We start from the raw sequence: 15,755 nt of genomic DNA on the forward strand, positions 1-15,755 counted from the left end.
GTAGACTGCTGAGTGAAATAAGCCAATCCCCAAAAACCAAAGGCCGAAGGTTTTCTCTGATAAGTGGATGCTGATCCATAGTGTGGTGGCTAGGAAGGGAGGAATGAAGGAACTTTGGATTGTGCAGAGGGGAGTGAGGGGCACTGAGGGTCTGTGGGGATGGGAAGGACTGTAGAATAAGACAGACATTATTCTGTATACATGTATGATTACACTACTGGTGTGACTGCAACATGTACAGCCAGAGGAATAAGAAGTTGGGCACCATTTGTGTACAGTGTGTCAAAATGCATTCTATTGTCATGTATAACTAATTAGAACAAACTTTAAAAATTAAAAAAAGATGTAGTACTTTCAGAAATGTTTATTACTTTTCTTTTAAAAAAATGTCTCTCAACAGCATATAGATTGTTCATTCGTTCTTGCACTCTTCCTCATTGGTTTTCTGAACACAGCTCACTTGATTCTACATACTTTGGGCCTATTAGTTTTCTATTGCTGAATAACAAATTCCCACAGACTTGGTGTTATGAAGTAACACATTTATTGCCTCAGTTTCTGGGTCAAGAGTCTGGGCATTGATTAGCTGACTGTTCTGCTCAGATACCCTCCAGGCTGTATTCGGAGCTCAGGATCCTTTTCTGTATGTTCACGCCATTGATGTTTGCTTGTTGAAGGTCAATGGGAGGCCTTCTCTCCAGACTGCTAAGATAGAGTATTGGGTAGTAGAATATAATCATGGAGGTGATGTTTTGCTTCCTTTGCCATGTGATGTGTCCTAGTCAAGTCAATAACATCCTTCACCTTTTCTATATTCTCTATTGGTTAGAAGCAAGTCACAGGTTTCACCCTCAAGGAGGTGAAATGAACCATCCAGAAGATTGATTATATATAGTGTGACTTGTTGAGGTTTGCCTTAGGATGTGTCTACCACAAATTGGAAGAGAGAAAGATGTGTATTGGAAGAAGATTGGACCTAGGTACATCATGATTATATTCCAGCCAGGATAGGGTAGTCTGGTTTAAAACAAAGGGATCAGTTTTGTAGAAGTCCTCTGAGATGACTTGATCTTTATTGGACACAGAAAGGATTTGCAGTTTAGACCTTTCTGTTTATTAGTTACATTAATCTCTGAATTTTATAATCTCTTTATCTGTAAAACAGGAGATATTTACCTTACCTATTTTATAAAAATAAAATGAGGAAGCAGATAAAATTGGTTATTTTGATAGGAAGATAGTAAGGGCTCTATTCTCTTTAATATATCTATTGAGTAGAAGAAATACATATCAGAGGAAATTAGATTATAGACAGTAGAGCATTACTTGGTCTGATTCATAATTTGCCCAAAGTTCTGTACTTAGCACATGAACATAGAAGCATGTCAGTTCAGTTTTCTTATTAGTACACAGAAGAGATTTAAATATAGTACTTAGATAAGGGAAATACTTTTAGGCCTAGGAGGCAGTTTCATCCTTTTCCTTTTTATTAGAGTCAGTTTCCTTCTTTTTTTTTTTTTTTTTCAAATCCTGAGTTTGAATTTTTATTTTTATTTTTTTTCCATTTTTTAAAATTTGTCTTAATTAGTTATACATGACAGTAGAATGCACTTATATACTTTGATGTATCATACATAGATGGGATATAATTTCTCGTTTTTCTGAGTATACATATTGTCAATTTCCTTCTTAATAGTAGACTCATTTCTTATGTTCTTCTCAAAACACACACATCAAATAGATCTTTGTTCATTCATATTCAATAAACATATTGAGCATGTTTAATTTGCAAGCCACTAGGCTATGGATTCTTAAGAAATTTAGATACAGTTCCTCTTGAGGGTAAGTGTGAGAAAGCACTGAGGTTTATTGATTACAGATATAATAGATGCTTTATATCTATTACCCTTAAGAATCTTATGCTTTAGGAAGGGAGATAAGACGCAGGCAGAAATAATATTGTGCTGGGTCCCCAGTAAATATTTAATTTTTGAATGAATGAATGTAAGGAACATAAAAAGATATCTCAAAAAATTGCTCTTTTTCAGGGTCCCAGGGAGATTGAGAGACTCCTATTTAATGTCAGGTTGACCATTTCCAAGCTGTGTAATTGAGTGACTCTGGGCAGATTATGTAAGCTGCCTTACTAGGTAGGACACATCATATGGTAAAGGTGCTGGGATTTAAAAAAAAAAAAAGGTGCTGAGATTGAACCCAGAGCTTTGCACATGCCAGGCAGGTGCTGTATCATGAGCCCCAGCCCTTCTCTTTTCTCTCTCTCTCTTTTTTTTTAATGTACAAATGATATGCAGGTCTTCAGTATATAAATTAATGGATTTTTACCAATATATATACACATGTAACCACCTCCCAGATCATGATACAGAATTATTTCTAGCACCTTTAGAAGCCCTGCAATTCAGTCCCTCTCACCAAATTACTATTTTGATTTCTCTTGCTATAATTTTATCAGTTTTTGATGTTCATTCAAATGGAGCCTGTAAAGCACATTATGTTTAGTGTTTTGCTTCTTTCATTCACTATTATGTCTCATACATCTTTACCTGTCTTCTTATCTTCTGGGGCTCACCTTCAACAGAAGCTTTTTCTGACTACTCTGACTCAACACACTCCCCTTCCTAGGGACACCACAAAAATTGTCTCAAATGGGAGACTTCAAAGAACTGATTTATTTTCTCACAGTTCTGGAGGCTTGAAGTCTGGAAAATCAAGATATTGGTAGAGCCACACTCCCTCCAAAAGCTCTGGGAAAAATATTTTCTTGCCTCTGAGCTTCTGGTGGCTCCTGATACTCCTTGGTGAGTGACAGTATGACTCTAATATTGACTTCTCTCCTTTTGTGTCTTCTTACACAACACCCTGTTTATTTCCTTTATAGTGTTTTTTCTCAATTTGTGATTATTTAGTTGTTTTTCTTCTTACCATCTATCTCACCCTAGTTTGTATACTGGATTAATTCAGGAAACATTTTGTTTTTCACCAGTGTTGTCCCACATTTAGCATATTCTTTGGCAAAATCCATAGGCCTCAGTCATAAATATTTGTTGACCCACTGAAAGAATGAGTTCTGCTTTATTTCCTGACTTGGACTAAAGTTAAAGAAAAAAAGTTTTGAGACTTTCTGGTATTGGCAAAATGTTATTTTAAGATAATCCTGGCACTAAGACTATGGAAAATTTCCTTTGTAAGATAGACATAATTGCATTGGATGACATGGAATTCTGTACCTAAATAAAAATTATTAAATGTAGTAATGACAGTCTTGACAAAAGGCTTAAAAGTTCTGTCTTTTTTTTTTTTTTTTTTTTAAGAGAGAGTGAGAGAGGAGAGAGAGAGAGAGAGAGAATTTTTAATTATTTATTTTTTAGTTCTCGGCAGACACAACATCTTTGTTGGTATGTGGTGCTGAGGATCGAACCCGGGCCGCACGCATGCCAGGCAAGCGCGCTACCGCTGAGCCACATCTCCAGCCCAAAAGTTCTGTCTTGATTAGCATTTTTATAGACTTAAGGGAAGGCATTGTTAGCATGAGCAGATTTATAGGCTGAAAGTTATGAGGACATAACTGTTTCCTTGGGTAACTGAGTCAGGAGCCGAAAAAATCTGGAGAGGGTAGAAAACTTTATCTCAGAATCACAGCCTTTGCAACAGGAGTCCCCTGTGTTTCTTCTTTGCTGGCAAAGCAATAAATCTTTTTCCTTTTTTTCAAGATTTTGTCTTCGTTACTGTATTGGCATTGTAGATGAGGACTGAGCTTTTGGTTACACTCTCCAACAAGTTAATCAAACTCAAGGAGCGGGTATGGGAACCCAGTGTATAGCTAGTAGGTCAGAAGCACAGGTAAGACAACCTGGGGCTTGTGATTGACTTCTAAAGTGGGGGGCAGGGTAGTCTTGGAGACTGGATCCTCCAGGTACATATTAGAGTAGAATTGTGTAGACACCCAGCTGGTGGTGTCCCCTGCAGAATCAGTTGCTTGCTGGGTTTGTGAACATGGTGTCAGAACCCTGTTTTGAGAGTATAACAGGAGAAACTGAGTTCTAGGTTGGCCCCCCCCCCCCAATATTTTCAGAATGCATTTTAGTCAATTTGCAAGAGTTCAACTAACCAAAAAGTTCATTAATCAAAACTTCAGACTGGGTTAGTTGTGCATGCCTGTAATTCAGTGACTAGGAATGCTGAAACAAGAGAATCACAAATTTGAGATCAGCTTTAGCTGTTAAAATGGCCTGTATACAGGACAATAGTCTTAAATTGCAACAGTCAACTTCATATTCCCATAGAGCAGGATGGCTTAGCAGTTCATACTGGAAAGGCCAGGGGGCCACATGACTGCAAAGCTGTGCATACATACATAATATGTCTGCTGAGTAATTTTGTTGCCACTGAAAATTAATGAGTATTTTGAGCAGCATGTGGTGTTGAGGAAGAAAAAAGACTCATAGTCATGCTGTTATCTCCACTCAGGTACCATTTGAAATATTCCTTTTGCCCTGGATCAACTTTTGTGTTGGATTAACAACAAATTGGATTGTCTGTTGCTGGGGTTGTCAAAGCCCCCAAGCCACCTGTTTTTATGAATAAAGTTTTATTAAAATAGGCCATGCTTATTATCTTATATATTTTCTGTTACTGCTTTCTGGTTTCAATGACAGTGTTGTATATTTGTTACAGAGATTATTGGCTTCCATATCCTAAAATATTTACTATTTGGCTTATACAGAAAAAGCTCTCCAATCCTTGGTTGTCCAATCCCTAGACATAGCTGATGAGAGAGGCTGGAACCGTGGCAAAAGAGGAGAAGCCAAAGGGATATAGAAATGGGCGAAGGGAAGTTTAGGTATGGTAGGGAGAGCTATCTCCAAATATTTGAAGGACTGTTTTTATAAGAAAAATTAGACCCTTGTCTGCTTACATTTGTGGAGCAAAATGAAAACACAGGATAGAAAATATAGGGTGGAGAGGATTTGTTAGTTTACAGAGAATTTTTAATACTGGATTGGGTTGCTTCTAGAAGGTACAAATTTTGATTTGTTTTGGTAACTAGAAGTCCAGATTTCTGTTTTACCTGTTCTCCTAGAAGAGGGTAAGACACACAATGGAGTATTAGGTTAGAGGTCCTCTGAGCATGCTTATGATTACAGATTTTTTTTTGCTTTGAAATGATTCTCTCCAACTCAGGCTATGATCCTTGATCATTTTTCCAGGGCCTAATGCATTGTAGAGCCAAGGAAGTCACGCTAGGTGTTAACTGGTTTAGATAGCAGGTTCAGGTTTCTGGTATATGCACAATAGAAGTATATTCAACAAACATTAATAAGTACTTTTAATTTATTAAATTAATTTAATTTAATTCAATAAATACCCTTAATTTATTAATGAATACCTTAGCACCTTTAAAAATTGTATTTTTTTTCCTGATACATATGGAAGGTTTAAGTTATTCTTCCTCCTGTTGATTCACTAGACTGTGTAGAGTTTCTTTGTTTATATCAAGTGGATATATAACCTTAAGAAATAGTCAGATGTGTAAGGCTAGAGTACTTAGTGTTGTTCAGGTTTATTGTTTGGTGCCTTTTATAATCTCATTAATCTTTCTTGCTGTACTTGAGCTCTCATCAGCTATTATTGAATGTCAAATAATTGAAATCCAGGTAGGCAAACAGGTCTTCTTGTATTTAACTCTGTATTCTTTACTTTTACTGGTCCTCTGAAATAGAAATTTAGAAATAAAGTTTCAGAATTTAAAAAGAGTTTTTCATGTCAACATACTGTCAGTTCAGGACCTCCCCTGCCCCATATTAGGGATTGGACCCAAGGGAGCTCTGCCACTGAACTACATCTCCAGCCCTTTTTTATTTTGAGACATGGTCTTGCCAAGTTGCCCAAGTTGGCCTGGAACTTACTATCCTCCTATCTTATGCCTCATTTGTGGGATTATAGATGTGTACTACCACACCTGGCTCATAAAGGACTTTCTTCTAGGTCTAAATTAAAATTATGGAAAACTACTGAATGAGACTCAATAAACATTTGAATTAAGAACATTGTACTTTGTGTACTGTATTAAGTATTCATGTGATACATTAATCTTTTTTTGTGATTTGAATTTCTTATAACTTTGTACTTTGCAATCGATGGAGAACTTGAAAGGGATGATTTTCCAGTTTATCTGGCCTAGTGGCTATATCGCGTGGTTCTAGGTACAGATTTGTGAAGTGAAAGTAGCCAGGGCCCTCCCACTTTTTCATAGGCAGTATCAGGGGTTCATATTGGTTCATTTAAGTTCAGATGATCCTGTCAGTTTAGGATTCCTTCGTTCTGTAGAGGTTCTGATGTGATGATGATATATATTATGTAGTAAAGGCCTGTAAATGGTAGAGTACTATGCCAGTGAAGGTTGAAAGCTTAGTAAGAGTTAAAAGTTCAGTGAAAATTTAGTAAGAATATAAGACTAAGCCAGGCTTAGTGGCCCAGAGACTCTGGAGGCTGAGGCAAGAGGATTGCAAATTTGAGGCCAGCTGCAGCAATTTAATGAGACCTTTTCTCAAAATAAAAAATAAAAAAGGCTGGGGATGTAGCTCAGTGGTAAAGTGTTCCTGGGTTCAGTCCCCAGTACCAAAAAAGAAAACAAAAAGAATTTAAGGCTTAATTTTAGTAGGTTCCTCCTGTGAGTCTGGCTTTCATGCCATAGCCTATAATTCTGGATAGTAGAAGCAAACAATATTCTCCATCATTTTTTTCCTACTACCTGTCAGACCTTTTGTCCTAGTTATTCTATTTTCGTCAGAATGGGTTAGAGAAATAGAGGAACTTTAGATATGGAATCTGTCTAATAAACGTTTGAATTATGGGTTGCTTTTTTTTTTTGCTAACAGTATTTTTTTTCTTTTTTTTTATTGGTTGTTCAAAACATTACAAAGCTCTTGACATATCATATTTCATACATTTGATTCAAGTGGGTTATGAACTCCCATTTTTACCCCTTATACAGATTGCAGAATCACATCGGTTACACATCCACATTTTTACATATTGCCATACTAGTGACTGTTGTATTCTGCTACCTTTCCTATCCCCTACTATCCCCCCTCCCCTCTCCTCCCATCTTCTCTCTCTACCTCATCTACTGTAATTCATTTCTCTCCCTTGTTTTTTTTTTCCCTTTCCCCTCACATCCTCTTATATGTAATTTTGTATAACAATGAGGGTTTCCTTCCATTTCCATGCAATTTCCCTTCTCTCTCCCTTTCTCTCCCACCTCTCGTCCCTGTTTAGTGTTAATCTTTTTCTCATGCTCTTCCTCCCTGCTCTGTTCTTAGTTGCTCTCCTTATATCAAAGAAGACTTTTGGCATTTGTTTTTTAGGGATTGGCTAGCTTCACTTAGCATAATCTGCTCTAATGCCATCCATTTCCCTGCAAATGCCATGATTTTATCATTTTTTAGTGCTGAGTAATACTCCATTGTGTATAAATGCCACATTTTTTTTTATCCACTCATCTATTGAAGGGCATCTAGGTTGGTTCCACAGTCTAGCTATTGTGAATTGTGCTGCTATGAACATCGATGTAGCAGTGTCCCTATAGTACGCTCTTTTAAGGACTTCAGGGAATAGTCCGAGAAGGGCAATAGCTGGGTCAAATGGTGGTTCCATTCCCAGCTTTCCCAGGAATCTCCATACTGCTTTCCAAATTGGCTGCACCAATTTGCAGTCCCACCAGCAATGTACAAGTGTACCCTTTTCCCCACATCCTCGCCAGCACTTTGCTAACAGTATTTTAATCATTCTATTTACTTCCTTTCTTCCTTTTGTTTCATCACACTTTTACTGAATGTATTTCCCACATATTCATAAACATTCAGGAAGAAATTTTGATCTTTAATTATGATTTTAAAAATATTTGATCCTCAAATGCTTATAAACATAAAATGTAACCTTTTCAAAGTAATAGCTAGTCTAATATCATTCAAATGTCAGATGAATGAATTAGGTAATATAACCTTGGATAATACTGTGAATTGCTTGAGGATGGGAATTATCTCTTACCAAGTTTTGTTTGTCTTCTTCCTTTTATCTAGTGGAATGCTACTTTAAAAAAATTGTATTGGGGGAGCTGGGATTGTGGCTCAGCGGTAGAGTGCTTGCCTAGCACGGGCGAGACCCGGGTTCGATCCTCAGCACCATATAAAAAAAAAAAAATAAAGGCATTGTGTTGTATCCATCTACATCTAAAAAATAAATATTAAAAAAATTGTATTGGTGCATTATAGTTTTACGTAATGGTGGGGTTCTTTGTTACATATTTGTACGTGCACACAAATATAACACTGTAATCTGGCTAGTATAATTCCTCAGTATTCTTCCCCCCAACCCTCTACTGATGATCCCCCTTTGATTTCATGAGAAATCCTCCCACACCCAGCTTTCTTTTCCTTTTTCCTCTCTAGCTTCCACATATGAGAGAAAAAGTTTGGTTTTTTTGCTTAACAGTGTTCTAAAGTTCCATCCATTTTCCTGCAAATGATAGTTTTCATTCTTCTTTATGACTGAATAAAACTCCATTGTGTATATATCACATTTGCTATTCATTGACTTGTAAACACTTAGGCTGTTTCATAGTTGGCTATTTTGAATTGTGCTGCTGTAGACAGGGGTATACATGTATTGCTCCCTACAGTATGATGACTTTAATTCTTCAGAATAAATACCACGGAGTGGTATAGCAGGGTCCTGTGTTGGTTGCATTCTTAAGCTTTTGAGGAATCAATAGAGTGCTTCTTTTATTTTTTATTTTTTCGTATTTGTAGATGGACAGCATGCCTTTATTTTATTTATTTTTTTATGCGGTGCTAAGGATTGAACCCAGTGCTGCACACATGCGAGGCAAGTGCTCTGCCACTGAGCTACAGCCCCAGCCCATGTGGAGTGCTTCTTACATGCCAAGTTCTCGTGTGTGTCTCTCTGTGTGTGTGTGTGTGTGTGTGTGTAGAGAGAGAGAGAGTATCAACATGACTTTTTAAAAATATTTTTTTGTTGTAGTTGGACAAAATACCTATTTTTTATTAATTTGTTTTTATGTGGTGCTGAAGATCGAACCCAGGGCCTCAAACCTGCTAGGTGAGCACTCTTCCACTGAGCCACAACCTAAGCCCCTCAACATGACTCTTAAAGTTTTACAAATTTATATACACATCTGTTAAAATTTCCTTTGAATTCTTACTGAGTAGCCCAGTAATTAGAGAACAAGTTCCATCACCATACAGCTATACCCTATTTTTGTCTTCTTTGCTTATTTATGCAATCTTCTTTCCTCTTGTAAAGGGGTCTGTCATTTCTTTGGTGCTAGGAATACACTTAATAATAATAATAGCTAATACTTAATATTGTAATTACTGTGGGCCAGGTACTGTTCTGAGTATTTCACATATTAACTTATCTAATCCTTATGACAAACCTTTGAGGTAAGGGCTGTCATAATTCATTTTACAGGTGAATAAATTAAGACACAGAGGTTAAGTAACTTGTCCAGGGTTGTATAGGTTCTAAGTGTATTTAGTAACCGTATCAAAGGCGGCGGGGGAGCAGGGGAACAACTAGATTCCTATAAGTTGAGAGGGATAAAGGAGTTTGAGAAAGTGTGTAGTCAACAGTGTTTGAATGCATACAGTGTTCATTTTACTGATCCTGTGTAATAACCATGAACAAGTATGCAATATAAAATTGGTTTAGAGGGAAGGATGAGTGAGTTTTTATCCTGACAATTTGGGCTCTGAATAGGTATGTGTGAATTAAACAACCACTGTGTGATTAACTCCATGATTTGGGATTGATCGTTAGACTTTCTCTGTGACCCTTCCCCCTCACTGTAAAAGTACTACCTGACTATACTTACAGTCTTTGCCCTATTTATATTGATATTCCAGTTATTTGTTCAGTTGAGGATATCATATAAATAGATGTATTCTCCCGGTTATTTTTGTGTTGTGGTTTTGAGAAATATTTTCCTCCTTGTTAGTGAGCAAGGAGTAACTGAATATTTCATTTCTTAACAGTACAGTGCTGTGGATACCAACCCACTCTCTTTGTACATCATGCATCCATTCTGGAACACTTTAGTGAAGGTAAGATAATTAATAGGCACGGGCTTTTTATTTTAGTAAATTTCAAGTATTTTAGCCTGTTTTATGGATGCGGCTCTTAGTTTAAGATGATATTTAGAGAGGTTGAGGTTGTAGCTAAGTGGTAGAATGCTTGCCTACCGTGTGTGAGGCATTGGGTTCGATCCTCAGAACCACATAAAAAATAAAAAAGTTATTAAAAAATAAGAAGAAAATATGTAGAGAAACCACCCTTTTCCCTTCCCATAGTCACATACCTTTTGATTTACTTATCTCATCATTGTTGAAATCTGTTTATACACCATCATTTATCGTTTTTGTGAAATGCCTTTTCAGTTTTTCTAAAAAGAATTTAATGTTATAAAAGTTTGAAGATTATAGAATTATTTAAAATGTAGAGAACAGAATGAAATGTTTATTTCTATCAACTAGAGATTATAGTTTATATTTTAATATATATGATTCTTGCATATGCTTTCAAATTTGTAGCTTATATTATGACTTAAATTTGTATGTTTATTGAACAGAGATCTAATTGTTTTGTAATTAATTTTGAAAAAATAGGCATTTCCTACTTGGTTGGCTCCCAATCTGATAACCTTCTCTGGCTTTCTGCTGGTTGTATTTAACTTTCTACTTATGACATACTTTGATCCTGACTTTTATGCTTCAGGTAAGAATATTACTTTAATCTAAAATTTTAAACATCTAGGTTGGGAAAAATTAGGTGTGGTTGGTTATTTTCTGGTTCTATTAAGATGCTTGTTTTTTTGAAAAGTTTTGGATATTATGTAAGATGTCAGAACTGTTTTTAAAAATCAAGTGTATATATGTTATGTATATTTCCATTTAGTTCTGGAAATATAATATCAATTTGCCACTGAATTTAGACATGCTCTGTAAAAAGCAATGAAGTTTTGGCGAGTAAAGAATAGAGTTGCATGAAGACAGAAATTTAGGATTGCTAAACTGTCTAAAAATGAATACAGGTAGAGCCCAGTATACCTATCAATCCAGAGATGTCACTTTCCTTTTTTTTAGTTATGGGAGAAAAATCCCCTTTCATCTAAAGGGGATGTGATCTGTCCTTCCCACTACTCATTTCTTACTGGCATTTAATGACCCAGATACGCTGAAAATGATTCTTAAGACCTTAAATATTTTTGACATTCGTCTGACCCTTAGAGAGCAGAAGCAGTTTTGGAGCCAGTGTTCAGCCTGCTCCTCCTCTGTGCTCCAGCATTGTTTTTCACACACATTTCTGCCTTTGCTTTCTCCCATACCCAGCCTTCACCCCAGGCTATATCTGGAGAGAACCTAGAGTTTTGGGATGGTGGGTGGATAGTGGGAGACAAGGTTTATTTACTTATTTATTTTTGCTCAGCCAGTTGATTGAATGGAAAGGAATAGAAAGGTGAAGGTGAATGAATAATTTTTGCATTTAACTTAGAATATATTTCTAAGAATACTTATAAATGATACAGTCAGGAATCATAGTATTATAAGTCAGTTGTGTGGTGGTTTGAGTAGACTGTGTGGACTGACCTGGAAAAATCAACAACCACTCACAGTATTGTTTTTGTAGGATAATTTGGAGTTTCAGACACTTGGGACTTTGATGTTATAGAAATTCTGAATATTGAAATTATACATATGCTGAACTCTTATCAATGATACTTAACCATAGCTTCTGTATATATAATAAAATGGTAATTGAAGTCTTGAATGCCAACTGTAAAGCATGAGAAGCCCCTAAAGTACTATACTACATGAATAATCAGATTAAATTTCATAAACCATGTTTTTTATATTCTGAGGGTTTTTTGTTTGTTTTGTATTTTCAGGACACCCTTAAAATGTATTTTTGTAACTAGAAATATTATTATTATTATTATTTTTTTAAAATATTTATTTATTTTCTTTAGTTTTCGGCAGACACAACATCTTTGTTTGTATGTGGTGCTGGGGATCGAACCCGGGCCGCACGCATGCCAGGCGAGCGAGCTACCCCTTGAGCCAAATCCCCAGCCCCGAAATATTATTTTCTATGACTGTTCTAAATAAGAATATTTACTCAGCCAGCACAGTGGTACATGCTTATAATCCCAGCAACCTGAGAAGCTGAGGCAAGAGGATCGAAAGTTTGAGGCCAGCCTGGACAGCTCAGAGAGGTCCTCTATATCTTCATGAGACTCGTCTCAATATAAAAAGTAACATAAAAAGGACTAAGAGTGTAGCTCAGTGAGTGGTAAAGCACCCTGGGTTCAATCACTGGGAAAAATTATTACATAGTTATTAAAAGAACTAAAAATCTATAAATGTTAGGTATATTTCCCCAAGTCATAGAACTTGAAGGACTAAATAAACCATCTAGTCCCAATATATTTGAGAAATGCAAGATAGGAGAGGTTAAATGATATCTTTAAGGCAGTATGCTGGTTGATTACAGAGCTAGGCCTAGAACCCAGACCACCTGATTCTCAGTTTTATCATAGCGGGGAAAAGTGAAGTCCAGACATTTCAGATGGTTCTGATGCCCAAATCATCTGGTTGAGGTAATCTGCCTTTACCCAAATCAAAAGATCTTTTGTTTGCTAATTAATAATATAGTGAGAAAGTATAGGATGAAGACTCAATAATATTTATAGCTAATTGTAACAGGAATTAGATTAGGGGCAGGGGTTGTGGTTCAATGGTAAAGTGCTTGCCAAGCACTTTTGAGGTACTGGGTTCAACCCACAGCACACTTAAATAAATAAATAAATGCATAAAATAAAGTTATAGAAAAGGAATTAGATCAAGTGCAGGCACTTTTTAAATTCTAAAAATGCATTATTTTTTATTCTAGGCTTATAAGTAATTTTCATGTAAAGATAAACACTCAGCCTTGAGTTATAATAAAAGGTCAATATAATTACTTACTGTTAATGAGAGGTCAGGGAGTTACTTTGGTTTTGGCAGAGTTTATTGATAAAATTTAATATTTAATTATGCATTCAGAATATATTGTAAGGTACTTTAATCTGTAATAAATAGAAACACTTCTCATTGGCAGTAAATGCTATGGTAAGAATTAATTGTAGTTAGACTGTATTAAAATAGTAACTTTCTTTTGCAGCACCAGGTCACAAGCATGTACCTGATTGGGTTTGGATTGTTGTGGGCATCCTCAACTTTATGGCTTACACTCTTGGTAAGAAATTGGTAAATACTTATTTTTAGTCAGTGGCTGGTAAATTAGCATTAACATTTTCTCCTATGTTTAATTCATTTTCATTAGGGTTTATTAATATCCAGTTCAAATTGGTAAATGTTTTTGAATTTTCACTGAGACCTATTGTCATTCACTTCTGGGGACTCACAGTATAAGATAGGAGTTGACAGACTACTCCTAGAAAGCCAAATCTGTCCCATTGACTGTTTTCATAAGTAAAGTTTTACTGGACATAGGTACACTCATTCCCTTACTTGTTGCCTGTGGCTGTGTTCTGGCATTAAGGAGACATTTGAGTATGGACCACAGAACCTAAAATATTTATTATCTGGTGCTCAACACAAAAGATTTGCCTTCAGTTTGGGAAGCAGTACTGACAAAGCAAATGATTGCAGAATGGTGAGAGAGATGCTGTAGCAGCACAGTGGGAGAACAAATAATGAAGTGATCAATTCATTTTCAGTAGAGGTAGTCTAGTGGTCAGGGAGGTCTGCTGTGTGAGGCCCATAATGTCTATTCTGCCTGCAGTGCTTTCCAGTGGGATTATCTGTATGGCCTATCTTGCATCCTTCAGTCCTCCTTTCCTGCTTTGTTTTTCTCCATAGCTCTTAAATCCATATAACACATTTTCTGTTTACTTGCTTATTTATCATCTCTCTGTTCTAACTAAAATGTTAGGTTCTTTGAGGATGAGTACTGTTCTGTTCATTGCTGTATCCTGGATTCCTAGAGCAGTGTCTAACACATGGTGGGTATTCTGTATATAGTTTATAAATAGATATAAAATAGTAGACCCTGACTTCAAGTTGCTTAGGTCTTTTTAAATAAAAATGACTTGTTCTCATAAAACCAGTATAACCTGGTATATTAATGCTGATATAGTGGATGACCAGAGCTGTAAGAGTTTAGAGAAGGAAGAGATCAGTGAAGCCTAGAAGAATTAGGGGAAACCTTAGTTAAAAGTTATATATTTAGGTAGAAGATTTGGAATAATAATAATATGTTATTATTATATAATTTTTTGAATTTATTATTAAAAACGAACAAGTTTTTAATTGCTGCTAATGATTTGGTTGTTCAGGACTGCTGTAAGGAATAGGGGAAATTGAGGGTGGCTTCTGGGCTCTTATTTTCATAACAGCATTTCACAAAAATCACTTAATGTCCTGTACCGTCTTACCTGTTGCCTCAGGCCCACAGTTTTCTGGCAAAAAACCCGGCCTAACAAGAAGTATTCGTTGTAAGACCTATCTTGAACTAATGTGAGGCCGTTTATAGTCTTTATTCTGCTACGTGTGCTATGCATCCATTTTGCTGCAGAAAGGGGGATATCTTTCATAATATGTGGGATAGTCCCTAAGTTTCCCTTCTAAGAAAAAAATAAATCTGAAACATACCTGAATTTGTGGAACTGGAGTGGGTGAGAAAATGTAAACAGATTTAATAGCTATTTCAGGAATTCACTATGGTCTAGCTGCGCAGAAGTTGCACTGAAAGTAGGAAATTGTTAAGCCTGGGAGTAATATGGATAGACTTTTAGGAAACATTTTAGCTACATAAGGGCAGAAAATTTTGCAACCCTATATAATAAAGATCTGCAGGGTTCAGGCAGGAATTTGGAATTCATCCTTGCATGTATTCCATCAACAGTATTTATAAATGCCCTCTTTACCATAGACTGATGTAGGCACCGGCGATAATACCATGGTGAACAAGATAAACATAGTAATAATAGGAGTCCGTCCCTTTCTTCCTTTTTTTCATTCTTTTCAGTAATAGGGATCAAACCCAGGGCAGTCATGCATCCTAGGCAAGTGCTCTGTCACCAAACTGCATTCTCAACCATTTTATTTATTTATTTATTTATTTTGGTGGGGGTTCTTTTTGGGGGGGTTTGTTTTGGAACTGGGGGTCAAACCCAGGGCTTTGCACATACAAGGCAGATAGATGCTTTGCCACTGAGCTACATCCCAGCCCTCCTCAGCCATTTTAAAATCTTTATTTTGAGACAGGGTCTTGCTCAATTGCCTAGGCTGCCCTTGAACTTAGAACTCTCCTGCATGAGAAACAAAATTTAAGTAATTTGTTCAAAGTCTACAGCTAATAAATATGGAGCTGAAATTTAACCCTAGGCAGTCTGGATCTGGATCTGTGTTCTTCATGCTGTTCTGAATAATTAGGATTATAGAGGTAGGACACTATGCCTGGCTGGAATTTTTTCTTTTTTTCCCCTTTTTCTGTGCTGGTGATTGAACCCAGGGTTTCCTGCACGCCAGGCAGTGCTCCACCACTGAACTATCTTCCCAGCCCCTTTTCATTTTAACTTGGTTTTGCTGTACTTCTCTCTGTAGTAGTCTCTGTTTTCTGCCCTAAATGAAGGTGTTCCACTGTGCTTTAAC

The 15,755-nt window shown here is 36.4% G+C and overlaps 1 protein-coding gene across 1 annotated transcript in view; it reads left to right on the plus strand.

The window, feature by feature from the left end:
• The window catches only part of Selenoi (selenoprotein I), a 53,632-nt gene that overhangs the window by 17,188 nt on the left and 20,689 nt on the right, over positions 1-15,755 (plus strand). Inside the window, exons 2-4 of the mRNA XM_077791872.1 lie at positions 10,077-10,145; positions 10,707-10,815; positions 13,261-13,335. Coding sequence (XP_077647998.1) covers positions 10,077-10,145; positions 10,707-10,815; positions 13,261-13,335 — 253 coding nt within the window. The remainder of the gene's footprint in view (positions 1-10,076; positions 10,146-10,706; positions 10,816-13,260; positions 13,336-15,755) is intronic.

Source organism: Urocitellus parryii, chromosome 12 (assembly GCF_045843805.1).
Source record: "Urocitellus parryii isolate mUroPar1 chromosome 12, mUroPar1.hap1, whole genome shotgun sequence".
Classification (NCBI taxonomy): Eukaryota; Metazoa; Chordata; class Mammalia; order Rodentia; family Sciuridae; genus Urocitellus; species Urocitellus parryii.